The sequence below is a fragment of the Pongo abelii genome, chromosome 9, assembly GCF_028885655.2.
Source record: "Pongo abelii isolate AG06213 chromosome 9, NHGRI_mPonAbe1-v2.0_pri, whole genome shotgun sequence".
Classification (NCBI taxonomy): domain Eukaryota; kingdom Metazoa; phylum Chordata; class Mammalia; order Primates; family Hominidae; genus Pongo; species Pongo abelii.
The window spans coordinates 10,801,267-10,827,318 of record NC_071994.2 but is presented as its reverse complement, the minus strand read 5'-3'; the positions used below and the strand labels follow the sequence as shown (position 1 = coordinate 10,827,318).

Genomic DNA, 26,052 nt, shown 5'->3' with positions numbered 1-26,052 from the left:
AAAAGTGCCTTTTGGCCAGGTGTGGTGGCTCATGCCTATCACTTGAGAGGAGCTTGGGCAACATGGTGAAACCCCATCTCTACAAAAAATACAAAAATTAGTTGGGCGTGGTGGTGGGCACCTGTAGTCCCAGCTACTCAGAAGGCTGAGGTGGGAGGATCACCTGAGCCTGGGGAGGTCGAGGCTGCAGTGAGCCAACATCGCGCCACTGCACTCCGGCATGGTGACAGAGACCCTGTCTTAAAAAAAAAGTGCTTTTTAATAAGGCATACGTAATGGAAAATGGCTGTCATCTGGTTTGCCATACTCTGCTCCTAGGTAGAAAGTACAAACAGCAAGGGCCCCTTGGAGCAAAATTGTCATTGCTGCCAGTGAATAAACAGCAGTGGTTGGCTTTGAGGGACACCTTCAGCCTAAAGCCATAAGCTGACATATACTCAGTCTCACTGAGAAGCTCGGGCTTTCCACTGTTCACCTAACTGCTGACAAATGAATCCTCCATTGATCTGGCAAGCTGGCCAGGATACCTGCCCAGGCCATGGCCACTTAGTAACAGGATCCAGCTCTCAGTGCAGGGTTGAGACTGCAGCAGCAGTGGCAAGCCCAGTAAGGCAGGTATGAAGCACAGCCCCCGCGTCAGTTGCCTAGTAGGGAAGACAGTTGTAAAGAGCATTTGCCCCTGTTATGTCAAGGTACTATTGCAGGTTGTCTTTTCTCCTCTAGCTGGAAGTTGTTCTACCTGGTCTTCCTTAATTAGCTCTTCTTTTGTGTAAGGCAGCACCCATTTAAAATTCTTTTCCTCCAGCCTCATTCCTCATCTCCATTTGGGTTTATATCTCCTCAGACCCTCTCTCCTACCCAGCCTTAAGCTCTACCCCAAATGCTTTGAAGCTCTCTTGTTCAAGTCTTTTTTTTTTTGTTGAGACGGAGTCTCTCTCGCTCTGTCGCCCAGGCTGGAGTGCAGTGGCACGATCTCAGCTCACTGCAAGCTCCGCCTCCCGGGTTCATGCCATTCTCCTGCCTCAGCCTCCCGAGTAGCTGAGACTACAGGTGCCCACCACCACGCCCGGCTAGTTTTTTGTATTTTTAGTAGAGACGGGGTTTCACCGTGTTAGCCAGGATGGTCTTGATCTCCTGACCTCGTGATCCACCTGCCTCGGTCTCCCAAAGTGCTGGGATTACAGGAGTGAGCCACCGCACCTGGCTCAAGTCTTCTTGATTCAAGCCCTCACCCAGAGCTTGAAGGCTAGGGAGCCCCAGTGTCTGCTGCCCATGGTGTCTGGAGAGCAAAGATCTGTTCCCGGGTCCTGAGTTGGAACTCTGAATTCATTTCCTGTTCTGGGCTATGGTTTAACTCTTAAGTACGATTCACGTACCCCTTGAAATACTATGCTGGGACCTCATGGGCTGGCCTGAGAACACAGCTACCATTTGTAACATGTTTCTATGGAAAAAGAGTTCCTTCTCAGAACAGAACTTTTGGTAACTTGGGGATTTCTTGACTAATATGCTGCAACAGATTTGCATTTGCCTGTGGAAGTGTCTCTATTTTGTATTCAGCTGGGCACGGTGACTCACGCCTGTAATCCCAGCACTTTGGGAGGCCAAGGCAGGCAGATCACTTGAGGACAGGAGTTTGAGACCAGCCTGGCCAACATGGTAAAACCCCATCTCTACTAAAAATACAAAAAAATAATGTGGGCCTGGTGGTGAGCGCCTGTACTCCTAGCTACTCTGGAGGCTGAGGCAGGAGAATCACTTGAACCCAGGAGGTAGAGGTTGCAGTGAGCTGAGATGATACCGCTGCACTCCAGCCTGGGCGATAGAGTGAGACTCTGTCTCAAAAAAAAAAAAACATTTAAAAAATCATATTTTGTGGTCATGGCACTATCTATCACACAAGTAAGTTGTCCTCCTATATGCCAAATGACAAAAAAGAAGCATCCTCCTCTTCTTACCCAGAAAGGTTGCTAGAGAGCTACCCTTGTCTTCTGTGATTTCTGGGTTCTCCATGTCAGCTGATTTGATCCATAGTTCAGTAGCACCTGAAACAGGATGCCCTCATTCCACAACTTAGGTGCCATCTCCTGCTTGGTTTTTTAATGATCTGCTACAGGAGAAAGATAGCACCTCTCCCTTCAGCAGGAGCAGCCCAGTAAGGGCTAGCTAGCTTCTAGAAAGATCGGCCAGTTGGATTTTTAGTGGTCACTTAAGTGGAGTAGCCACTTTGCAGCCTGGCCCAACAGGGAGACAGTTCTGAGGTGAGGGTGGCAGTGACAGCCTTGGGGTGGTTTCTGATGCGCTCTGACCTCTGGCCATGGTGACTTCTGGAGCAACAAACTTTGTCCCAGTGTTTTTTTCTGACATTTCCTCCTCCTTATTCAACTCCCTCTTTGAAACTGGAGGATTAGGGAGGCAGTATTTGTTCACTTCCAGAGAAAGATGCAGCGGGAACAGACACATGTCTTGTTCTGCACTTTCCAGCAGCAATGCTGGGACTAGGGTGTCTAGAAGGCCTGTTTCCCAGCTCCAGGCTGGATCTTATCCTCAGCATACAAGCAAGTTTTAAGGAAACCACATTGGAAAGGGCAGAAACAAAGCGTTAAATCTGTACCCAGGTAGAAAGACTGTTGCATAAATGCTGAGAGAGTTTTTTTTTTTTTTTTTTTTTTAAGATCTCATGCTTCTTTTTTACTTTGTGTTGGCAAAAACCCCAGGAGAAGATGGGAGATTCTGGGAGGAGATGATTATGCTGGGTGAGTCAACTGAGCTCCCCAGCTGCCGTTTTTAGTTCCTTTGCTTTTCTGTAACAGGAGGCAGTTTGGGGAGGGGTTGGGGGCAGGGTGGGAATGCTGATTTGTGCAGCAGGACAGGAGGCAGGTGTGTATGGGTGAAATTATTTTGACACCCTAGAGTTAACAGGGCCTTAGAGTCAGTACATTGGTTCAAGTAAGAAATATCAAAGCAGAACTCTTAGTGTGGCAAACAATAAATAATTGTCTCCTAGATTCTTATACAAGTCACTGTCTGTCCCCAATTGGTAGCTCTTAGAATGGCTCGAGTTGCATTCATTGTCACAGCAAGACACAATGGTTTTGATAGCAAAGCAGTAGAGAAACTAAATGTAGAGAGGCAGAGACAACTGTCTTAAGTGGGAGGACCTGGTGGTTGTCATGGGCAGCAGGAAGTTTGAAGGAGAGGGTTTTCCCTCTGATGAAAGGAAGGCTAGGGCTTGATTCAGGGGAGCAAGTGGGATGGGCCCTGCTGGTCCCTGGCTGTGCCTATATTCTGAGTCTGTCTCCAGCTCACCTTGGTGATCACTCACTTTTCATCCATCACTGGGATAGGGGATCTTGTGGCTCACTACCCTCATGGGTATTTTTTGCAGAGTACACTGATTTGGGCTATCAGTTATCAGTTGGTCCCAGAGACTGTCATGAAGACACCGGAAAATGTTTTCTTATTTATTCATTTGTGCACATTTATTCATTCAGTACTTTATTGAATACTGTGCTGGGCATTGTTCTGGGCCATGAATCAGACAGACCTGGCCTGATGCAGTGGCTCACGCCTGTAATCCCAGCACTTTGGGAGGCCAAGGCAGGCAGATCACCTGAGGTCAGGAGTTTGAGACCAGCCTGGCCAACATGGCGAAATCCCGTCTACTAAAAAAAAAAAAAAAATTAGCCAGGCATGGTGGTGGGCGCCTGTAATCCCAGCTACTCAGGAGGCTGAGGCAGGAGAATCGCTTGAACTCGGGAGGCAGAGGTTGCAGTGAGCCGAGATCACGCCACTGCACTCCAGCCTGGATGGCCAGAGAGAATCTCTGTCTCAAAAAAAAATACCAAGTTTCCTCCTTTTGTAGTGTAGTCTAGCAGGAAGGACAGATAGTAACCAACCAACTTCAAGGGCAACAAATGCCTTAAAAGAGGGGAAATGGGGCTGGTAGCAAGGAGTTGTGATCTTCCTTCCTCTACCCTTATCCCTTGGGGTCGAGAGTGGGCAACTTTAAAGATCAAAAAGTTGTGCCTCTCTTGTTCCCTAAGTATTGTAACATGGGCCAGCTAGATGTGGGCATTGTTGGGCACTGAGGGTATATGAAGGTGAGGGAGATACTGGCTCTGATCTGTCAGAGCATGAGGGGGTTAAGGTATGGGGACACAAACAAGAAATCAATGGGCTCAGTGTGGTGGCTCACGCCTGTAATCCCAGCACTTTGGGAGGATAAGGCAGGAAGATTGCTTGAGCCTAGGAGTTTGAGGCCAGCCTGGGCAAGATGGCAAGATGCCATCTCTACAAAAAAAAGAAATAAATAAAAAACTAGCCGGGCATAGTGGCACACACCTGTAGTCCCAACTATTCGAGAGGCTGAAGCAGGAGAATCCCTTGAGCCCAGGAGTTTGAGGATGCAGTGAGCTGTGATTGTGCCATTGCAGTCCAGCCTGGGTGAGAGAGCAAGACTTCATCTCACAAAAGAAGAAGAAATGAAGAGTACAGATAGAGCGCTGAGAGTCTAGAGAAGTGAGTGACCACTCCCAGCTAAGACGGTGTCTGGATTTGAGATAAACAAGGGATAAGAGGAATTACCTGGATCACAGGAAAGCATGTAGGATAGATGACCACTTTCCTTTTAGTATGTGTAGATCTGGGTAGCTCTTTGTACCACAATTCTGACCCATTCTTTTTTCTTATTATTTTTATTTATTTATTCAAAATAATAATTTTTTTTTTTTTTTTTTTTTTGAGACAGAGTCTTGCTCTGTGGCCCAGGCTGGAGTATAGTGGTGCGATCTCGGCTCACTGCAACCTCCGTCTCCCAGGTTCAAGTGATTCTCGTGCCTCAGCCTCCCTAGTAGCTGGGATTACAGGCGCGTGCCACCGTGCCCTGCTAATTTTTGTATTTTTAGTAGAGATAGGGTTTTACCATGTTGGCCAGGCTGGTCTCGAACTCCTGACCTCAGGTGATCTGCTCACCTCGGCCTCCCAAAGTGCTGGGATTACAGGCATGAGCCACCATGCCCAGCCTGAAATAATAAAATTTTTAATCTTTTAAAAAATATGGGCCAGGCTTAGTGGCTCACACCTGTAATCCCAGCACTTTGGGAGGCCGAGCTGGGGGGATCACCTGAGATCAGGAGTTCGAGACTAGCCTGACCAACGTGGAGAAACCCTGTCTCTACTAAAAATACAAAATTAGCTGGGTAGGCGTGGTGGTGCATACCTGTAATCCCAGTTACTCAGGAGGCTGAGGCAGGAGAATCACTTGAACCCGGGAGGTGGAGGTTGCAGTGAGCCGAGATCGCACCATTGCACTTCAGCCTGGGCAACAAGAGCAAAACTCTGCCTCAGAAAAAAAAAAAAAAGGAATGCTTCACAAATTTGTGTGTCATCCACAGGGGCCGTGCTAATCTTCTCTTTATTGTTCCAATTTTTTGTATATGTGCATGTACAGAGTGGTGGAGCTGGGTTATCACTACAGTCTTAACTCCAGAATGACACCCTTCACTACTATACCATATATGGTGCCCCAGTATACAGCAGTGGAGCTAGGAAGTAAAGCCCAGTGTCTAGAGAGCCCAGAAAATATGCCAAGAACATACATACTAGGCAAAGAAAACGAGGTTAAGAGGAAGCCCAGCCACCTCAGCTGCACTGGTTAGGATCTGCTACCTCCCCACAGTCCTCTGTAAAGTGAGCCAAACCTCTATGCTGCAGGCTTCCTTCTGCCTACCCCCACCACCCCCATCCCCCAGAGCCCTGGGCTACTGGCAGGCTGGCTCTCCTGTGATATGGAGGAACTTGTTGGTCTCCATGGTTACGGTAACCCACTGGTATGGGAGGAACCGCATAAAGTGCGAGGCTGGCAGTGTGAGCTTCCCCCAGCCCTTGGCACCATGTGGTACTGGTATGTCGGTTGTTTCATGGACCTTTTCTGGGAGGAGGGAGTTAAGGAACCGTTGAAGAAGGGAAGAACCCTGGCAGGACCACTGTCGTCATCCTCTGGGCCACACAGAGGGCGGAGGCATGGGCACCATGTCATTCACCTACTCCTCCTGCAGGATGGTTTTATGTTAGGAAAGAGGGTCCTCTTTGCCTGATTGCCCAGCCATGGCAGAATTTGACTTTTCCTTGTTATAGAGGGAATACCAGGATGACAGGAATCAACTTAGCTATACTGGTACTTACAGTCAACTTTCTAGGTATTGTAGCTCTTCCCAGAGCCCAGAGAACCCTTGGAGATGGGAAACAATGGTTCCTATCCAAAAGTAAAGCTAGATAATAATAGAATACATCATCAAGACATTACTGAACACCAGGTTCTATGGTAAACACTAACATGGATTTTCTTTTTTTTTTTTTTCCTTTGAGACAGGGTCTTACTCTGTCACCCAGGCTGGAGTGCAGCAGTGTGATCACGGCTCACTGCAGCCTCAGCCTACCTCCCTGGGCTCAGGTGATCATTCCACCTCAGCCTCCCAAGTAGCCGGGATTGCAGGCACATGTCACCACACCCCAGCTAATTTTTGTTTTTTTGTAGAGCCTGTGTTCCGCCATATTGCCCAGGCTGGCCTCGAGTTCCTAGGCTCAAGGGATCTGCCTGTCTTGGACTCCCAAAGTGCTGGAATCAGAGGTGTGAGCCACCACGCCCGGCCAGATTTTCTCATTTAATCTTCACTCTAATTCTGTGAAATGGGTACAGCTAGTATCTTTATGTCCCAAATGAGGAAACAGATTTGGAGAAGTTATGTCACTTTGCTCATGTTCAGTCAGCTGGTAAGCAACAGAGGTGGGCAGAGCGACTATAGTAAGTTTTTTGTATAGTTTACCTCTTCTAAGTTTCTGGAAGGCAGGAGCCAGATCTCACTGAGCTTTGCAACTGGAGCCAGGGCTCCAGAGTACTGCTCAACAAAGGTTTGCTAGGGCAACAGTAGCTGGGGATTTAGCGACCAGACCCCAGCAAGCAGATTCTCAGGGATGAAAGTGGTCCTAGAAGCCTCTAAAGCCCTGGTTGCTCAGTAGAATCTAGTTTCAAGAGGAGCCCAGCATTTCAAGTGGCTCTGAAGACAGAGGAGATTTGGAGAGTGCTCTTTGCATTGTGGCTTCCAGGCCTGAAGGAGAGTGAGCTGGAGGTCGCTCTCTGTTCTCACCTCTTATGCCATGTCAGGTTCTTTCGTCCCAGGCAGGCTTGAGTCCTGGGGGAGCCCCGCCTCATGGCCCAGGCTGCAGTGCTGATCTCCGTGCCTTGTGGTGAGGATTGCAGCTCAGAGAGCTAAAGGGCAGTAAACCACCTTGGTTTTGGCTTTGTGCTTAAGTTGCAGGCTCTTCTGGTTATCCTTTGTGAAGGAGGCTCTTACCCTGGCTGGAAAGAGGGAGCAGCCCCTGCCTCCCATCTACAATGGGATAGTAAAGGAATGTGGCTGTTTCTCAAGTGGAACAGTCACAGTTAATTTTGGGGGTGGGAGCATCCAGGCTTTCCACTGGTGAGTGCCTGCCAGTTTTACAAGCTCTCCTACACTGAATGCTCCTCTGGTTTATTGACTCTTGGCAGTTGATAGCGATAGTTGCTCAGAATCAAAGGATGAAAAGACGGTTTCTGGATACAGTGAGGGAGGAAGGGTTAAAAAACAAGGGACTCCAACTCCCAGTTACGAGATGTCCCATATGGCCATGCGCAATGGCTCACTCCTGTGATCCCAGCACTTTAGAAGGCCAAGGTGAGAGGATTGCTTGGGCCCAGGGAGTTCGAGACCAGCCCGGGCAACATGGAGAAATCCTGTCTATACAAAAAATACAAAAATTAGCCGGGTTTGGTGGCCCATGCCTGTAGTCCCAGGTACTCAAGAGGAAGATCACTTGAGCCCAGGAGGCGAAGATTGCAGTGAGCCAAGATCGTACCACTGCACTCCAGCCCGGGCAACAGAGCAAGACCCTGTCTAAAAATAGATAAATAGGGACTTGCCATAGGCACATGACTTTTTTTAAGAGACAAAGTCTTGTTCTGGGAATGGTAGCTCATGTCTATAATCCCAGCACTTTGGGAGGCCAAGGTGGGCAGTTCGCTTGAATTGTTGAGTTCAGTACCAGCCTGGACAAGCTTGCAAAACCCTATCTCTACAAAAAATACAAAAATTAGCCAGGCGTATTGCTGTGGGCCTATAGTTGCAGCTATTTGGGAGGCTGAGGTGGGAGGATGGATTGAGCCCAGGAGGCAGAGGTTATAGTGAGCCAAGATCATGCTGCTGCACTCTAGCCTGGGTGATAGTCATACCTTGTCTTGAAAAAGAGAGAGGCTGGGCATAGTGGCCCATGTCTGTAATCCCAGCACTTTGGGAGCCTGGGGCGGGCGGGTGGATTACTTGAGGCCAGGAGTTCAAGACTAGCCTGGCCAAGGTGGTGAAACCCCATCTTACTAAAAATACAAAAATGATCTGGACGTGGTGGCACGCACCTGTAATCCCAGCTACTTGGGAGGCTCAGGCAGGAGAATCACTTGAACACAGGAAGCGGAGGTTGCAGTGAGCTGAGATCGCACCACTGCACTCCAGCCTGGGTGACAGAGCAAGACTCCATCTCAAAAAAAAAAAAAAAAGGCTGGGTGCGGTGGCTCAGACCTATAATCCCAGCACTTTGGGAGGCCAAGGTGGGCAGATCACAAGGCCAGGAGATTGAGACCATCCTGGCCAACATGGTGAAACCTCGTCTCTACTAAAAATATAAAAAAATCAGCTGAGTGTGGTGGCGGGCGCCTGTAATCCCAGCTACTCGGGAGGCTGAGGCAGGAGAGTCACTTGAACCCGGGAAGCAGAGGTTGCGGTGAGCCGAGATCGCGCCACTGCACTCCAACCTGGGCAACAGATGAGACTCTATCTCAAAAAAAAAAAAAAAAAAAAAAGGAGACAAGAGTCTTATTCTGTCACCCAAGCTGGAGTGCAGTGGCACGATCATAGCTCACTGTTTTCTCCACCTCCTGGACTGAAACAATTATCCTGCCTTAGCCTCCCGAGTAGCTGAGACTACAGACCCATGGCACCATGCCTGGCTAATTTTTGAATTTGGAGAGAGAGGGTCTCACTATGTTGCCCAGGCTTGTCTCGAATTCCCAGGCGCAAGTCGTCTTCCCACCTTGGCCTCCCAAAGTGCTGGGATTAAGGCACGAGCAACAGTGCTCAGCCCCATGTGGCTTTTTTTTTTTGAGACAGAGTCACTCTGTCGCCCAGGCTGGAGTGCAGTGGTGCAATCTCTGCTCACTGCAACCTCCACCTCCCAGGCTCAAGCAGTTCTCATGCCTCAGCCTCTGAGTAGCTGGGATTACAGGTGCACGCCACCATGCTCGGCAAATTTTTGTATTTTTAGTGGAGATGGGGGTTTTGCCATGTTGCTTAGGCTGGTCTCGAACTCCTGACCTCAAGTGATCCACTAGCCTCGGCCTCTCAAAGTGCTGGGATTACATGGTGGGGGCCACCATGCTTGGCCCCCATGTGGCTTTTTATCTAAATCCTACCCTATCTCTTCCCAGCCTTTCTGTTTGAAATCAGTGCTTTGTATTTCCTCAGTTTACAAAATCCCTTACTGTCTGCCACAAATAGGATTGAGGAAACAGTCCTTCTGTCACATTGCAAAGCCCTAGAAAAATGAAGGGACTAGAAAAATGAAGCTGTTTGATCCTGCTCTGGTTCTCGGTCTACCAGTGAGTGAAGGGCCAGAGGGCCCAGGCAAGCTTGAGCCCAGGATCCAGTGGGCCCACTGAAGTCAGGGCCCACTTTTGGGGGGCTGGGAAAAGGAAGGGTTGCTGTGGGACCACTGGGATGGGCCTTTAAACAGCACTCCACCATTGGCCTGAATCAAACATTGTCGTTCCCATTGTCCGGAGCACCTTTCCTGAGTCTTTATACCTTCTGCCTCCTAGCTTATGGAGGAGGAGCCAGGGGCTTATCTTTTGGGGGAAATGAGAGCACGATTAGGCATCAAGAAGGGTTGATGAGAAACTGGTAAGGGCGACTGTCAAGAACAGCAGAGTGCTGAAATGGTGACAAAAGCTCTGGGCTCCGGCCCCAGCTCTGTACTGAGAAGCTGTGAGATTTTGGGCAAGTCTCATAACCTCTGAATGCCAATTTCTCAATGGAAAACAGGGAGACTACCTACCCTATAGGTCTGTGTTTGGAGAAAACAAAGTGTAAGCGCTGGACATACAGTAGCATCAGAAATGTTGAATCTGTTGGCCAGAGCTCATGTGTAAGGCAAACATTTCTTGGCCATTCCTGAGTAGCATGGTCTTGCAGGGATATATGCGTAAGTGCTGTGAGAGTACAGAGGAAGCTTTGCCCTTCCCTAGAGGTTAATGGCTACCAACATGAGAAGGTCACGGAGTTCCTTAATGAGAAAGAGCCTAGCCTAGAGTAGGGGATGAATGAGAAGTTGTTCTGAGAACCAGAGGCAAGGCTGCAGCCAGCACATAGACAGGGGTCGTTGGTCTGGAAGGGGAGTCTCCTCCAGATGAGAGACAGCCAGCTTGCCCCGTGCTCACCATGTGCCCACATAGTGGGGGCTTAGCAGGAGGAGGGTGTGAGGAATCCCAGGCCTTTGGAATTCCTTGAGAAAGCAGTGTTGTTTTGAAGGTAAGGCAGGGGATTGGTGACTGGAAACTTGGAGGTGAGTGAGAACCTAGGGATGAACTTTCAGAAGCAGGGCTGGAAGGAACTTAAAAGGGACATTTGGATTGTTTCTAGCTTTTGGGCAAAATCTAGGATTAAACATGATTTTTTCATTGATAGAATGCTCTATCAGTGATAAAGGCTCTTAATCTAGAAAACATAAACCTCTAGGGGGCTTTACAGAGTCCCCGAACTCCCTGAAATTATGCTCAAGATATTTTGTGTCTAAGTGGAATGTGCATGTTTCCAAGGTTAAGCACTGCTTTTTTAGGAAGTAGGAGGTCCATCCGCCACTGTCAGCTTGCTGGTTTCTGCTTACCTTCCTCCCCACTTCGTTCTTGAGGGGGTGGTTTGCTGGTCTTTGGCAGGGCCGCCACTCTGGGTCAGCACATCTGAGTCACACATATTCCTCCCCAGCCCTATTGGAGGCTTTGTTAAAGTCATCTGCCCCTACCCAGGTCCCACCTGCTACAGGTGAGCTAGGGTTTTATGACAGCCATGGCTGCAGTGAGTCTCCAGTGAGTCTCCTCGACCTCTCGCCAGCTGTTACCCAGCAAAGCACCTTGGGGAGGGTGGGGCTGCCCACTTCCGGGGAGGGAGGGAGGAGGAGGGGAGAAGGAAGTTGATCTAAACCCGCCTCTTTCTCCCTCTGTCTCCCTTCCTGCCCTATTCCCCTCCTGCCCCTTCCCTCCCACCTTGCTTCTGGTGTACTGTCCTGGAATTGCGCGCACTTCCTGGCCACCAGGCTCTGACCCTTGAGAAGCCAGCGGGGCTTTGTCCCTGTTGCTCTCCTTGCCAAACCCAGTCTCTCTGCTAGTGGTGGTTTCGGTTGCGACACCGTCCAGGTTCCCAGGCAGGAACCGCTCGGCCTGGCTGCTTAGCTACTTTTCACTGAGGAGGTGGTGGAAGGTGTCGCCTGCTCCGGCTGAGTAAGGGTGGCTGGCTGAGCCGGCAGCCCCCGCCCTGGGCCTGGCTCTTCTCGGCCTCTGTACTTTGCCCTCGCTGCCTGACAGGTTCTGCTGTGGGCTCTGCTGAATGGAAGTCGCTGGTAGTCCTTTTCCCTTTCTCCAGTCGGGTATGTTGTCCCCCTTTTTACTCTAGGATTGCCTCCTCCTCTTTCTTCCCTCTCACCTCAAACATAGGATCTTTAGAGAGTTGCTAAGGGGCGCCCTGCCTGAGTCCAGCATAGTAATATTCATGGGAAGGGTGTCCAGATGTGGAAGAGGCATTGACTAGGAAAGGAAGAGGGGGCACATACCAGAAGAGTCTCCCTTGAGAACAAGCGGCTTGACAAGTGGGCAAGGAGGGGCTGGTGGGAGGCAGAGGCCCGAGGCCTCAGAGAGGATGCTCCCATGCTACAGTGAGGGGGAGCCTAGGATCTGGGGCCGTCGCCCAGGGCTGGTGCCCAAGGGACACTTTTCTCCCCCGACTCTATAGTGCCTGGCTTACTCTGCTTCTGGCCAGGGGATATCAACCCTCCTGGTTTGGCCCCTTCTCAGCCCTCGGGAAGCCAAAGGACACTTGAGGCCAGCCCTGAATGCAGAGCCCCAAAGCATGAGCTTCTCCACAGGGCAACTGTTGGTAGGAGCCTCCAGCATTAGGGCAGGGGCCCTGCCTACCTGAGTCAGCGCCAGGCCTCTCGGGGTGGAGGCTGTCTTCCGGGCAAGCCTGACAACACACCTAGGCCGAGTCTGAGATCCCAGGCGGAAGGGGCCTGACAGGCCCAGTGGATGCAAAACTATCTTTTTATTTTCTCCTCCGTGTCCTGCCTTCTGTCTTCCTCTCAGTAGCAGACCCCAAAGCTGTTTCAGCCCTACTTCTGAATCAGGCCTGCTTAGTAACTGCTTGGTTTGCCTTTTGGTTCTAAATAACTGCCTTGCAGGGTGACCCCTTATTCTTTCTAAAGGCTACTTGAGACCATAGGGGCTAGTCTTGACAGACCTCCTCCATCCTTTAGGGCCCGTCTGGAGTATGATATAGGCCAGAGCTTTGGGAGTGCCTGGTGTGCCACATCTTACTATAAGCAGGGAGGATGGTGGTAGAGGGGAGAGCGTGGTTTTGCCAGGTCCTATTGAGCTGGCCCAGCAGGGCAGCTAATCCTCAGCCTGCCATCCTGTTGGTGAGACCCAGGGCTAAGCTGAATGGTGCAGCCAGAACCAAAAAAGAGAAACTCTCTCTCCGTATTAGCCACTGCATACTCTTACCTCTTTATCCTTCAGGGAAGAAGCTAGGTGAGGAAGTTGCCTCACTTGGGGCCTTGGCCCAAGAAGCATTTCTGTTGAAGACTCTCTCCTCTCTTTTCCCTTTTTCTTTTCTCTGCTTCCTCCCAACAGCTTGCCTCCTTACCCTGGCTCACATCCCTGCTGTGGGAAACATCTTACAGCATAGAAGAGGGGGTGCAGGGGTAAGTAAGGGAAGGATTGAGCACTTGGAGTCCTGTGAGTTGGATGGTTCAGTCCTGAAAAGGGGGTTGGTGACTTTGGAGCAGGGGATCAAAGAGCAAGCACCAGTGCTTGTTGCTTCTCTGGCTCCTGAACAAGCAGAACCTCCTCTATTTCACTGTCCTGGATACCCAGCATGGGACCAGCCCTTCACAGCCACCCTGTCTTGAGTTCCTGACTTTCCTTCTTCCCTCTTTTGAAGGCTAGAGGTGCTGGTGTCGGCTAGCAACAGGTTGAGGGAGTGTGGCATTTCACCAGGTCTTGAGGAGAGCGGGCACTCAACCTGGCCCCTTCTGCAGAAAGGCCCGTAGCATCTCTTGTCAGCCTTCAGCTGAGCTGTAGCTGGGTTAGCGGGCTCAGCTTCGATTTGGAGGGTTGTTTTGACAGTGAGACTTCTGGATTGGCAGACAGTAGTATTTGGGGACATAATGGTTGCTCTTATTGAACACTGGATAAGGCATTTTACATGTGTTCTTTCATCTACCTGTGTGAAGTAGAGAATGTTTATCGCCACTTTACAGATGAGGAAATTAAAGCTTGTAGGTGGGGAGCCAGGGCTTGAACCTGGTTCTGTTGGACTGCAGAGTTCCTCGGGATCCTGCCTGGCACGGATGTCTGGCAATATTGGCCACTGGTTGTTTTTTGGGTAGTTGTCTTCCCCTTTTGTAATAGTCTCACCTCCTTCTTGGTAATGTTGATGTTACACTTGTTTTGTTTTGGGGTTTTTTGTGTTTGTGTGTGTGTGTGTTTTCCTTTTTGTGAATGGGGGTCTCGCTATATTGCCTTTTTAAATATATTCTTTTTTTTTTTTTTCCTTTTTGTGAACAGCAGGTCTTGAACTCTTGGGCTCAAGCTATCCTCCTGCCTCTGCCTCTCTAAGTGCTGCCTGTAAAGGCATGAGCCACTGTGCCTGGCTTGATGATGTTGATGATAATAATAAAGTTAATATGTGCTGAGTAGGTGGCAGATTTAGGATTTGAAACCTGGCAGTTTATCTCCGACATCTACAGTCTTAACCAGAAAGGAAGAGAATGAATGGTAGAATCTTGCTTGTGGTTGTTAAGCTCCTTGAGGCCCAGTGTGCAGCAGGGCCAGGCAGGGAACGCTGACCTGCTGTGCCATACAGACCAGCCCCTCGGTTCACCAAGAGGGATGGGCAGAGCAGAGCTCGGGATGGGCAGAGCAGAGCTTAAGATGGGCATGGGATGCCCAGATTTGGTCTCAGTTGGCAAAAGGCTCAAGTCTGCAGGTAGATGCTAAATCCCTGGTCTGGATTTTGAGAACTTAGAGACTGTCACACATCCTGCTGCCTTGGGCTTATATCCTCGGAGAAACAGGGAGTGACAACCAACTTAGAAGGTGAACTAGAGGTTGCCAAGGAAACTTTCCCACCCATCTTCCTCTCGTAGGAGTTGGGGCAGAAGGAAGGTTTTTTCCTATTCATTGCCCCTTAGGCAGACTGGGTAGGGTTGGAGGCAGTCTAGCAGCACTGAAAGGGAGGATGGGGCTGAGAAAAAGGTAGCCTGAGGAGACCAGGCTTTCAGTACCCTGCTGGACAGGGCTAGGGTACCCTTCAGGAGACTGGCCCAATCAGGTGCCAGCAGGGCCTAGAAATGCCCTTGTCTCCAAGGAGTGTGAACCCTAGAGTTCCTTTGGAAGGGAAAAAAGCAGGTATTTAAAAATCCACTTGTCTTGCAGACACAGTCTGAGGACCAACCAGGCTTAGGTGAGCTACAGGGTGCGTGGAGAACAGAGCGCCAGAGAGCTCTGTGGGCTGGAATGAGCAGACAGTAAGAGCTGGGGGGCTTCATGGAGATGCAAAGGTTGATGAGGAAGAGAGAAGGAAGTTAAAAGGGCCTCTTCTGGGATGTGAGGAGCCTCCCCCTTCAAACATCTACCAAATGCATGGGATCTTCCTCCTCCAAGGTCCAACCTCATGTGTTTCTGGGATCTGGTCAAACAGCTCACCAAAAGACAGCCTGCAGCTACTATGCAAAGGCCCTATGTGGGCACAATGAAGAAGGGGAAATGTCAGAATCAGGATACTGTACTTAACTTGCTGCTGTCGTTTCTGCCTGAAAAACATCTGGTTGAGCTAGCAAGCTTCTTGTCTAGGAATGCTGGACAGTTCCTTGGGTAGTAGCAAGTCATTCTTTTTCTCTGTGGTTTTTGAGTGCTTCACTTACAGCCAGCAGGGGCCATGAAAGGAAGAACTTTCACTCACACTCCTCTGGTCACCCTGCTGCCCTCCAAACTGTTTCCTTGAAGTTTCCAAGGTAGCTCTGGATGGTTCTGGGATGAGGCTCTGGCCTCATATGCTTTGTTGCAGTATGCTGGAGCGATCGCTCCAGATGTTCTTTGTGAGATGTAAACCAGGGCTCTAATCAGGAGTTAGACCAGATTCTGCATTTTTTTTTTTTTTTTTTGAGACAGGATCTTGCTCTATCACCCAGGCTGGAGTACAATGGCATGATCATGGCTCACTGCAGCCTTGAACTCCTCCCGGGTTCAAGCGATCCTCCCGCCTCATCCTCCAGAGCAGCTGGGACTATAGGTGGTGCCACCACACCCAGCTGATTTCTTAATTTTTTTTTTTTTTTTTTTTGAGACGGAGTTTCACTCTTGTTGCCCAGGCTGGAGTGCAGTGGTGCGATCTCAGCTCACTGTAACCTCCTCCTCCTGGGTTCAAGCAATTCTCCTGCCTCAGCCTCCCTAGTAGCTGGGATTACAGGCACCTGTAATCCACCACGCCCAGCTAATTTTTTGTATTTTTAGTAGAGACAAGGTTTTACTATGTTGGCCAGGCTGGTCTCGAACTCCTGACCTCAAGCAATCCACCCGCCTCAACCTCCCAAGATTTCTTAATTTCTTAATTTTTTGTAGAGACAGAGTCTCCTTATGTTGCCCAGGCTGGTCTTGAGCCCCTGGCCTCAAGTGATCCTCCTGCCTCAGCCTCCTAAAGTGCTGGGATTATAGGCATGAGCCACCTTGCCTGGCCCAGACTCTGAACAGTTTTAGTGAGAGGTAATTCACATACCATAAGTTTATCCATTTGAAATTTAAATGAGTGGCTTTTATTAAATTCACAGTTGTGTATCCATCACCACAATCAATTTTAGAACATTTTCATTACCCCAAAAAGAAACCCCATACTCCTTAGTTTTCACCCTTAAATTTCCCCCATCCTTCTCAGCAACCACTAACCTATTTTCTGTCTCTATAGATTTGCCTGTTCTGGGCATTTCATATAAATGGAATCATACAATATGTGGTTCTTTATGACCAGCTTTGTTTACTCAACATCGTTTTCAAGTTTCTTCTGTGTTGTAGCATATATTCTTTTTTACTGCCAACCAATATTCCCCAGAAAGGATATACTACGTTTGTTTATCCGTTCTTCCAGCTGATGGGCATTTGAATTGTTTACACTTTTTGACTATTATGGATTATGGTGCTGTGAACCTTGGTTACAGGCTTTTTGTGGATTTGTTTTCATTTCTCTTTTGTATATACTGAGGAGTGGAGTTGCTGGCTCACATAGTCTGTGTTTAGCACTTTGAGGAATGTACACGTCTTCACATAGATGTATGTTTTTTGTCTAGACCATACCCTTTTTGTACAGGTTGAACATCCGTAATCCAAAAGCCAAAATGCTCCAAAATCTAAACTTTTTGAGTACCAGCATGATGCTACAAGTGGAAAATTCTACGCGTAACCCCATATGACAGGTTATAATCAAAATTCAATCACTTTATTTCATGCACAAAATTATTTTAAAATGTCATGAAATTACCTTCAGGCCATGTATATAATATACACATGAAAAATAAATGTTTAGACTTGGGTCCCATCCCTGAGATACCTGATTATATATATGCAAATATTCCAAAATCCAAAACAATTTAAAATCTGCCACGTTTCTGGTCCTAAGCATTTTGGATAAAGGATATTCAACCTGTATTATGTTTATATGCCTGTTCAGTGTTGGTCGTTGTAGCTTCTGCTTCCTCATCCCCTCATTTGAGCCGGGAGGCAGAGCAGGGCAGACTGCTGCCTTGCTCAGACCTAATCGTTCAGTTCTTTCATTGTACAAGTATTCATTGAGCAGCAAACATAAGCCAGTCTCTCTAAGTGCTGGGATGTATCAGTGAATAAAGAATATATGCCTGCTTTCATGTGCTTCCATTTTTACTGGGGGAGACGGCAAATAAATGTAAAGTGATAAATAACAAAGGTTCAGTGGGGCATTGGTAGTTCAGTGGCAGAAATTTCATCTCCCACGCAGGAGACTCAGGTTTGACTTCTGGCCATGCAGTCCTTCCATGCAGGAAGGGCTACTACATTTCTACCCAACAAAATTATTATGGCCGGGCGCAGTGGCTCATGCCTGTAATTCCAGCACTTTGGGAGGCCAAGGTGGGCGGATCACCTGAGATCGAGAGTCTGAGACCAGCCTGACCAACATGGAGAAACCCCATCTCTACTAAAAATACAAAATTAGCCAGGTGTGGTGGCGCATGCCTGTAATCCCAGCTACTCGGGAGGCTGAGGTGGGAGAATTGCTTGAACCTGGGAGGTGGAGGTTGCGGTGAGCTGAGATCGCACCATTGCACTCCGGCCTGGGCAACAAGAGTAAAGTTCTGTCTCAAAAAAATAAATAAATAAAAAATAAAGGTTCACGTAAGTTTTGGGTGGCGATGAGGGCGTTGAAGCAGTTATGACCATGTTGCTACCGTGACTTTGAGATGCAATCTTCTCGCAGTGTGCACAGGCAGCATGGAGGGAGGTGGAGTACCGGCTCTCCCTCCTGAACCAGACGAGCTGTTGTGTTGCCAGTGGAGGTTCAGGGAGCCAGTGATGGGACAGCTCAGCTCCTGAGCTTTGCCACCCACAGGACCTGGGCACTGGACCTTATGATATGCTCCCTTGGAGTGAAGACTGGCTGTCATCTCAGTCCCCTCTCCTTTCTTCTGCTGCCATATGATTCTTCACATGCCTACCAGCCCCCTGGAGTCTGCCCCTGCACCCTCATCCCTTATGTATTTTGCAGAGAGCGTTTAGAGGACTGGAAGTGTAGCATGTAATGGTATCTCTGTTTCCACCCCGCAGCCCACCTTGGGACACCTTGACTCCAAGCCCAGCAGTAAGTCCAACATGATTCGGGGCCGCAACTCAGCCACCTCTGCTGATGAGCAGCCCCACATTGGAAACTACCGGCTCCTCAAGACCATTGGCAAGGGTAACTTTGCCAAGGTGAAGTTGGCCCGACACATCCTGACTGGGAAAGAGGTGAGCACTGGGACTGGGGACATGGCAGCACCTCCCAGCCCTGTTGACACTCCAGCAGGTGGTGATGGGACTACTACTGCAGCCAACCTCTTGTTTATCCGGCAGAAATGAGACCTGAGATATAGGGGTGCAAAAAGCTGTGGGATGAAAAGGAGTAGGAAATATAAAGGAGGAAGTAGATTAGAATCCTGGGTTTCGCCTGGTCAGAGAAGTGATTTGGAGCCTTTTTGTCTCATCCTCAGGTAGCTGTGAAGATCATTGACAAGACTCAACTGAACTCCTCCAGCCTCCAGAAAGTAAGCACATGGCACCTCCTGTCCTTTTCTTTCTTTTTTTTTTTTTTTTTTTTTTTTTTTTTGAGTCAGAGCCTCACTCTTGCCGCCCAGGCTGGAGTGCAATGGTGTGATTTCGGCTCACTGCAACCTCCGCCTTTTGGTTTCAAGTGATTCTCCCGCCTCAGCCTCCCGAGTAGCTGGGATTATAGGCGCCCGCCACCACGCCTGGCTAAGTTTTGTATTTTTAGTAGAGATGAGGTTTCACCATGTTAGCCAGGCTGGTCTCGAACTCCTGACCTCAAGTGATCCGCTCTCCTCGGCCTCCCACAGTGCTAGGATTATAGGCGTGAACCACTGCCCCCAGCCCTCCTGTCCCTTTCTAAATCTCTCTTCTGGGGTCAATGATCTACTGACCCCATTTAGACCTTTTCTTGAATTCCTAGTTTAAATTTTCTGGCCATTTCACTCACCATCCCCCAACCATTCCCTCCCATGGCTCTGCTACCTTCGGGGCTTTAGTTGGATCCTCTGTGGTGACTCCTTCTGAGTGGGCTTCCTGGCCATAGGCACTGGCTCTTGTCAAGTCTTTCTGTTCATTCCCAGCCACTTGGCCTACCTGTCTGACCTACTTCCTGCATCTTGTTATCTTCTGGCTTGTGGCCAGCCCTATGCAAAAACACATGTTTGTAGCCACTACTAGAAACACATGCAGCTACTTCAAGATCTGGAATGATCCAGGGGAGTGGCTTTAGAAATACAAGAATAAGAGGAAGCAGGGAACCTGCTGCTGGGTTCTGTGCCAGCTACCTTTTAGAGAATGAGCTCCAGCTCAAATTTTCTGAACAAAACCTAGTTCTGTTCATCTTGTGGCAAATCAGATATTTTCTCCGTAAGCGTATCGTGGCAGTTGAGTTAGGAGAAGGCATGATTCGTGCTAACAGAGTCAGATACAGTGATACTGGGAACCTTAGGAGTAGGGGCTAAGGATTGTTGTTGAGGGCGATGCTCATGGAGTTAGAGTGGATGAGTTGTTCCCCTGACATGCAAATAGCCAGAACCAAGGTGTTTCCTATTTATTGTTACCCCTGGGATCCCTTCAAGGGTTCTTCAGTTCAGTAGAAACATTGTTGTCATCACCAGGGTGTCCCTGCTTGAAGCTTTCCAGGAGGAAGGGAAAAAGGGCTGCTCATGACATCCTGGCTCCAACCCCACAGAAGAAGAAGTCAGCGTGGGGTGGGCCATTTGGCCTTGGGAGCAGTCTAGCCTGCCATCGTAATAATCGCCAGTCCAGCAAGCCATCTTATTCCCGACCTTGTTTTTCTCCCTAATTCTTCTTGGTTTTCTCCCTAATTCTTCCTGACTCTATGGAAGGCACCAACACCAGACAAATAGAGCCATTTTCAAAACCTTTTGAGACTCTTTGTTACTAAAGCCAGTCTGATTCTGGCCAAAAATGTGATCTCAGCGATGATCCCTGAAAAATGAACATTGAAGAAGCTAGCCCCCTCAGGGGTCTAGACGAGCCCAGAAAACCCCAAGTTCTCCCAGAAGAATGTCACTTCCATGCCAGGTGAGCAGCCTCAGGGGAAGAAGCCCTGGCAGCTGCCTCTGGCCCCATTTCAGTGCTGCTTCCCATTACTGCCCCAGAGGGTGGTATCCAGGCTTTTTGCCTCTTCATCCAAAATATCTGTTGGACCAGGGAAAAAAGAAAAACCTAGGCCCTAATAAAGGGTAAAGTCAGCATTGGGTTCCTGAGGATTGGAAAGCCTTTTTCTTCTTTTCCTTTCTAGCTCAGGAAAGCTCTGGGGCATCATTAAAGGGGAAACAAATGTATTCACTTTATTCCATAAACCATATCTTGAATTGGGGCTTCCCCTACCCCCAACAAAAACAACAACAAAAACTAGTTCTGTTTTTTATGCAAGTGATGAGGCCTGAAATTACAAAAAGCCCCACCTCCAGTTCTCTGGCCCCCGCAGAGGGGAAGGAGTTCATTTCTGTCATCTTTCTTTATGGAAATACATGGTTTGGAGCCCCTGGTTTTGTTTCACAAAGAGAGCGTGAGTGTGTGGAGGTGGATTTGATTAAAATTGGCATCAGCTATATATAGGAGTGGCTTCTTCTGTCACCACCCTAGAGGCCCAGGAAGGAAAGGCCTATCCCCTAGAACAGAGCCCTCTGACTACTGTAAATCAGAAAATGATGGGGTCCCCCTCTGGTGCTCTACCACCCCTTTACACAGACCAAGTCGGGTGTGTGCTGTCACTGAACCAAGGCAGCAGCTCGGGTTCTGAATATTCACACACACGGGCTCACACTCCCTCCAGTAGAGGCACCCAGCCAAAACCCGCCTGCTGTTTTGGGGCTGGATTTGGTAGACGCAGCAGAGGGCATGGCTGGCTCATCCTGATGCCATCCCGGGTAGCACGTCCCCACAGCCAGCCCTCCTCCAGCTTCCCCAACTTCCCAGCCACGGGGAAGGCCGTGCATGAGCTAGACAACCACCCTATTTTCTTTTCCCTGCCCGGTTTTGGTTTTTTGGGAAAAAATAATCCTGGCAGGGACTGTGTTTGGCGAGACCTGAGGGGAGCAAGTTGAGCAAGCATGACCCCTGGTATTTTATCTTCCAGCTATTCCGCGAAGTAAGAATAATGAAGGTTTTGAATCATCCCAACATAGGTGAGCACAAGTTGTTATTTCTTTCTTCTTCCCCAACAGCAAGGCACTGCTTTCCAGCATGTCATCTTCTCCCCGAGGCGCACTGCCTTCTGGAGTCTGCAGTCTTCAAGGATGCCCCTGGGGAAGCTTAGCTCAAAATCCGTCTCCCCTTCTGGCACACTGGGCTGTCCTTAGCAGTTTGGCTGGCATGAGAGGAACTTGTTCTTGGGAGTGGGGGATCATGAAAGGAGGGGAGACTTTTGTTCCTAGGATGCTCCTGGACATGTTGGAGAGCAGTATGCGGCCCCTGTTGCTTCTTGACTTAAGGCTTGGCCTTTTCTCTTGTAGTTAAATTATTTGAAGTGATTGAGACTGAGAAAACGCTCTACCTTGTCATGGAGTACGCTAGTGGCGGTAGGTGTGGAACTGCCTCTTCCTGTTGTGCCCCTACTTCTTCTACCTCCAGCCAGCTGTGACTGAGATCCCTGACTGGTCTCTTACAGGAGAGGTATTTGATTACCTAGTGGCTCATGGCAGGATGAAAGAAAAAGAGGCTCGAGCCAAATTCCGCCAGGTAGGTGTGACTCCCTCCATAGGAGCTAGGCCTGACCTCTGCCTTTTGGGGTTTGACATGTAAGGATAAGCTGCCTCTCTGTAAGTGGCCCTTGGAGGGTACTTTGGGCTCTGCTTATCTGTGTGGCAGGTTAGCACTAGGTCACAGGGTCACTGCTCTGTCAGCCCCCGTGGCCCACCCTCAGGCACCCCTGGGTTAACCCTTCTTCCTTCCTTTCAGATAGTGTCTGCTGTGCAGTACTGTCACCAGAAGTTTATTGTCCATAGAGACTTAAAGGTAAGGCATGCACTTCTCCTTGTGCCTTTGAGTGGGAGCCAGGTTGTTGCCTCTTGGTTCTCCATGATAAAACCATCAATAACCATCAGGCCCTGAGTGTTCCAGGAAACTCCAGCCTTTCTTTTTTTCTTTATTTCTTTTTTTTTTTTTTTTTTTTTTTGAGATGACCAGAAAGCCCCTAGGGCTGCCTGTGCTAGAGACCTTGTGGCTGGACCTCGGGTTCCATTCCAGCCGTTGAGCAGGGGGTCTCTGCCATTTCATCTCTTGGCACATCACCTTTCATTGCTGCCAAGCGAGGCAGGCACACTCCAGGCTTTCTCGGTCTTTCAGGCAACCTGGTAGCTGACCCAGGGAAGAGTGCTGAAAGTTCCACAGCTGTATCCCAGCTGCTTTGCAAGCAGGCACGCGCATACCATCTCCATTACCAAGATACTCAAGTTTGAGGACACCTGTGGGTCTCTTGGCTGCTGAGTCCTCACAGACATGATTTGATTAACCTGGGCCTGACGCTGAAGCTTTGCACAGCTTACAGGGTCTCTGGGCCTTCAGATCCCATCTCTCCCATGGCTGCCCATGTGAGGAGTGGCCTGCACTGCCTTCCTCCTGCCCAGCCTATTCACGCTGATTGAAGCCCTGCCCTGAGATTGGTGGAGAAAGTTCTGAGACTGAAGATGACTTTCCATTTGTTCTCCCATTCCCCTCAGCTCCTTCCTGCCCAGGGCCTTAGTCTGGTTCACTTGGTTCCCTGATGTTTTCCATCTTACCTCCCAGGCAGAAAACCTGCTCTTGGATGCTGATATGAACATCAAGATTGCAGACTTTGGCTTCAGCAATGAATTCACCTTTGGGAACAAGCTGGACACCTTCTGTGGCAGTCCCCCTTATGCTGCCCCAGAACTCTTCCAGGGCAAAAAATATGATGGACCCGAGGTGGATGTGTGGAGCCTAGGAGTTATCCTCTATACACTGGTCAGCGGATCCCTGCCTTTTGATGGACAGAACCTCAAGGTGGAGTGAAGTGCAAGCTTTTTATTGCTTCTCATTTCCTCTCGGCCTCTGGTCTTAGCCCTGACCTCCCGCCTTTGCCACCTGTCTACATTTGTCCCGAGCCAAAGCTTCAGAGAAGGGCTTGCTGAGGTAGCAGCAGTCAAAGGCCTTCTGCATCTGGGAATGAATAACCTCAGTTCCTTTCTCGAAAGATGGGATAAACTGTGTGTGTGTTCATCCCCCAAGGCACTCCGGATTGCAGGCCTCGGACTGGTCAAGTTAGAGGGTACGAGGGTATTTGACTTCACATGCCTCTCTGGTGAGGTGTCTTGTCCCCAGGCTGTCTACCTTCTTCCATATTTCATTTATGTCTGCTTGGCCAGGCTTAAGCTCTCAGGATCTTGGATATTAGGTTTCTTCCTTTAGCCTTGGGGTGATTTCAGTTTTCTAACCCTGGATCCTCCTACAGGAGCTGCGGGAACGGGTACTGAGGGGAAAATACCGTATTCCGTTCTACATGTCCACGGACTGTGAAAACCTGCTTAAGAAATTTCTCATTCTTAATCCCAGCAAGAGAGGCACTTTAGAGGTGAGCAGTGGAGCCCAACTGGCGGAAGGGCCTGGGGTCTCCACAGAAACTTTCCAGCTGAGTTTCTTCCCCCTGCCCTTTTCCTTCTCTGTGCTCCCCAGCAAATCATGAAAGATCGATGGATGAATGTGGGTCACGAAGATGATGAACTAAAGCCTTACGTGGAGCCACTCCCTGACTACAAGGACCCCCGGCGGACAGGTGAGGCTGTGCCGGGCTGTGAGGTTAAGCTTGCCTAGGAGTTGAGGCCAGTCTTAACTGTATGTCCCCCTGTGCAGAGCTGATGGTGTCCATGGGGTATACACGGGAAGAGATCCAGGACTCGCTGGTGGGCCAGAGATACAACGAGGTGATGGCCACCTATCTGCTCCTGGGCTACAAGAGCTCCGAGGTGTGTGCTCCCTGCTCCATTCTCTGACCTGGCCAGCCTCACTGTCAGTAGCACCCATGCTTCTAACACCTGTTGAGGGCAGAAGCTCATCTCTGAGTAGGTGTGCTCTCTGCTCACCAATTTTAAGCCTCAGCTTTGGTGTCTAAGGTCCTCTGGCCCATTCACTGATCTCCATGAGTGAATTAATAGAAAGCTGGTAGGGTCAATGTGGGACTGGGTCAGAGTTTCAATACCGGTGAGTTGATCTAGGTTAGTCTGCATTGATTAGATGTGTCTAGGTCATCGGCTAGCACTTCTACGTTGATGTAGATATCTTTGAGTCTCTTTCTGTATCTGGAAGTGTACATTTCTGGGTGGGTGGGTGTGTGTGTGTGTGTGGGTCTCTGTGTGTGTCTGATCGGAAGCTTGAGTCTGTTGCTGCCTTTTTTTTTTTTTTTTTTTTTTTTGAGATGGAGTTTCGCTCTTGTTGCCCAGGCTGGAGTGCAATGGCAGGATCTTGGCTCACTGCAACCTCCGCCTCCTGGGTTCAAGCGATTCTCCTGCCTCAGCCTCCCAAGTAGCTGGGATTACAGACATGCACCACCATACCCGGCTATTGAGTCTGTTGCTTCTGTCTAGTGCTTTACGTTTGTGTGTGTGTATCTGTGTGTGTGTGCATGTGTCCGTCTTCCCGTCTGTGGATCTGGAGACTTTGTGATTGTTCTTCTGCCCATTTGGGTTTTGTTCATCATCTGAGTGTCCCCATATGAACTCCCAGCCTCCCTGCCCTGCTCTCCCTCTGGTGGTGGGATCCTTAAGAGGCACCTGGTGACACTTGGTATAGGCCCATATTGCTCTGTGTTGAGGGGAGTGGACATGAGTCTGGACATGTGTTCTTGCGGATGTTTGTGTCTCTGGGTGTGTGGGCTTATGTATTCCTCTCTGAGACTGTGTTTGTCAGTGTCTGTGTCAGAGCATGTGTGTCTCCAGGGTCTCCTCCAGGGGGGATGTATTATTGGTCTTACAAGTGGATGTCTGGTATGATCCTGGGGTGTTTGAGTGTTGGGAGAGGGCGGTATGTGTAAATGTGTCCATCCGTAGGGATCTCCACGTGACTTCTGCCCTCCCTTGAAGCTGTTTTCTGTTTCTTTCAGCTGGAAGGCGACACCATCACCCTGAAACCCCGGCCTTCAGCTGATCTGACCAATAGCAGCGCCCCATCCCCATCCCACAAGGTACAGCGCAGCGTGTCGGCCAATCCCAAGCAGCGGCGCTTCAGCGACCAGGGTAAATGCTTTTGGGAGTTGTAGGTGGGGACTCACCCCTCTCCAGAGAGGTCACAGGTTCTGTGGGGACTTGGGTAACACAACTAAGTTTCAGTCCTGGTTCAGCCACTTATTAGTAGTGTGGCTATGGGCAAGCCACTTCCCTTCCCTCGCCTCTGTGGAATGGGGGCTTTGCTGGGTTGTTGGCCAGCCCTGTAGGAGATGAGCATGCATGGGGCTGGCGCTTAGTGGACCCCTTGGCCTTACCCATTCCCACCCTCCCTCTGGCCCAGCAGCTGGTCCTGCCATTCCCACCTCTAATTCTTACTCTAAGAAGACTCAGAGTAACAACGCAGAAAATAAGCGGCCTGAGGAGGACCGGGAGTCAGGGCGGAAAGCCAGCAGCACAGCCAAGGTGCCTGCCAGCCCCCTGCCCGGTCTGGAGAGGAAGAAGACCACCCCAACGCCCTCCACGGTGAGCCGCACCTCCCGCCCTCTCCTTCCTTCCTGCAGTGGGGCCTGCCCTCTCCAGGCAGCTCTTCTCTTAATTCAGACTCTGTTCCCTTTGGCTGCTACTTCTGCTTATAGTAGGAAGCCTCGCTCCCAGGAGTAAATGCAGAATCCTTTCCTTAACCTACCACTGTCTGCTTCAGGTGGAAGGGACAGGAAGCCTGTT

General features: G+C 49.6%; 1 protein-coding gene and 1 pseudogene across 13 annotated transcripts in view; one reads left to right on the top strand and one right to left on the bottom strand.

Moving 5' to 3' along the window:
* Nucleotides 1-26,052, top strand: part of MARK2 (microtubule affinity regulating kinase 2) — a 72,293-nt gene that overhangs the window by 38,217 nt on the left and 8,024 nt on the right. For 7 of the 13 annotated variants that reach the window (XM_024255337.3, XM_024255335.3, XM_024255333.3 and 4 more), the window contains exons 2-13: nt 18,203-18,382; nt 18,625-18,678; nt 21,288-21,336; nt 21,664-21,729; nt 21,819-21,889; nt 22,109-22,165; nt 22,937-23,173; nt 23,622-23,741; nt 23,843-23,942; nt 24,020-24,132; nt 25,266-25,398; nt 25,673-25,851. In XM_024255337.3, coding sequence (XP_024111105.1) covers nt 18,203-18,382; nt 18,625-18,678; nt 21,288-21,336; nt 21,664-21,729; nt 21,819-21,889; nt 22,109-22,165; nt 22,937-23,173; nt 23,622-23,741; nt 23,843-23,942; nt 24,020-24,132; nt 25,266-25,398; nt 25,673-25,851 — 1,359 coding nt within the window. Of the gene's footprint in view, nt 1-18,202; nt 18,383-18,624; nt 18,679-21,287; nt 21,337-21,663; nt 21,730-21,818; nt 21,890-22,108; nt 22,166-22,936; nt 23,174-23,621; nt 23,742-23,842; nt 23,943-24,019; nt 24,133-25,265; nt 25,399-25,669; nt 25,852-26,052 lie in introns of all 13 variants that reach the window. The other 6 variants (XM_024255336.3, XM_054524199.2, XM_054524197.2 and 3 more) reach the window with 1 other exon arrangement.
* Nucleotides 5,356-5,450, bottom strand: LOC112135576 (U6 spliceosomal RNA; annotated as a pseudogene).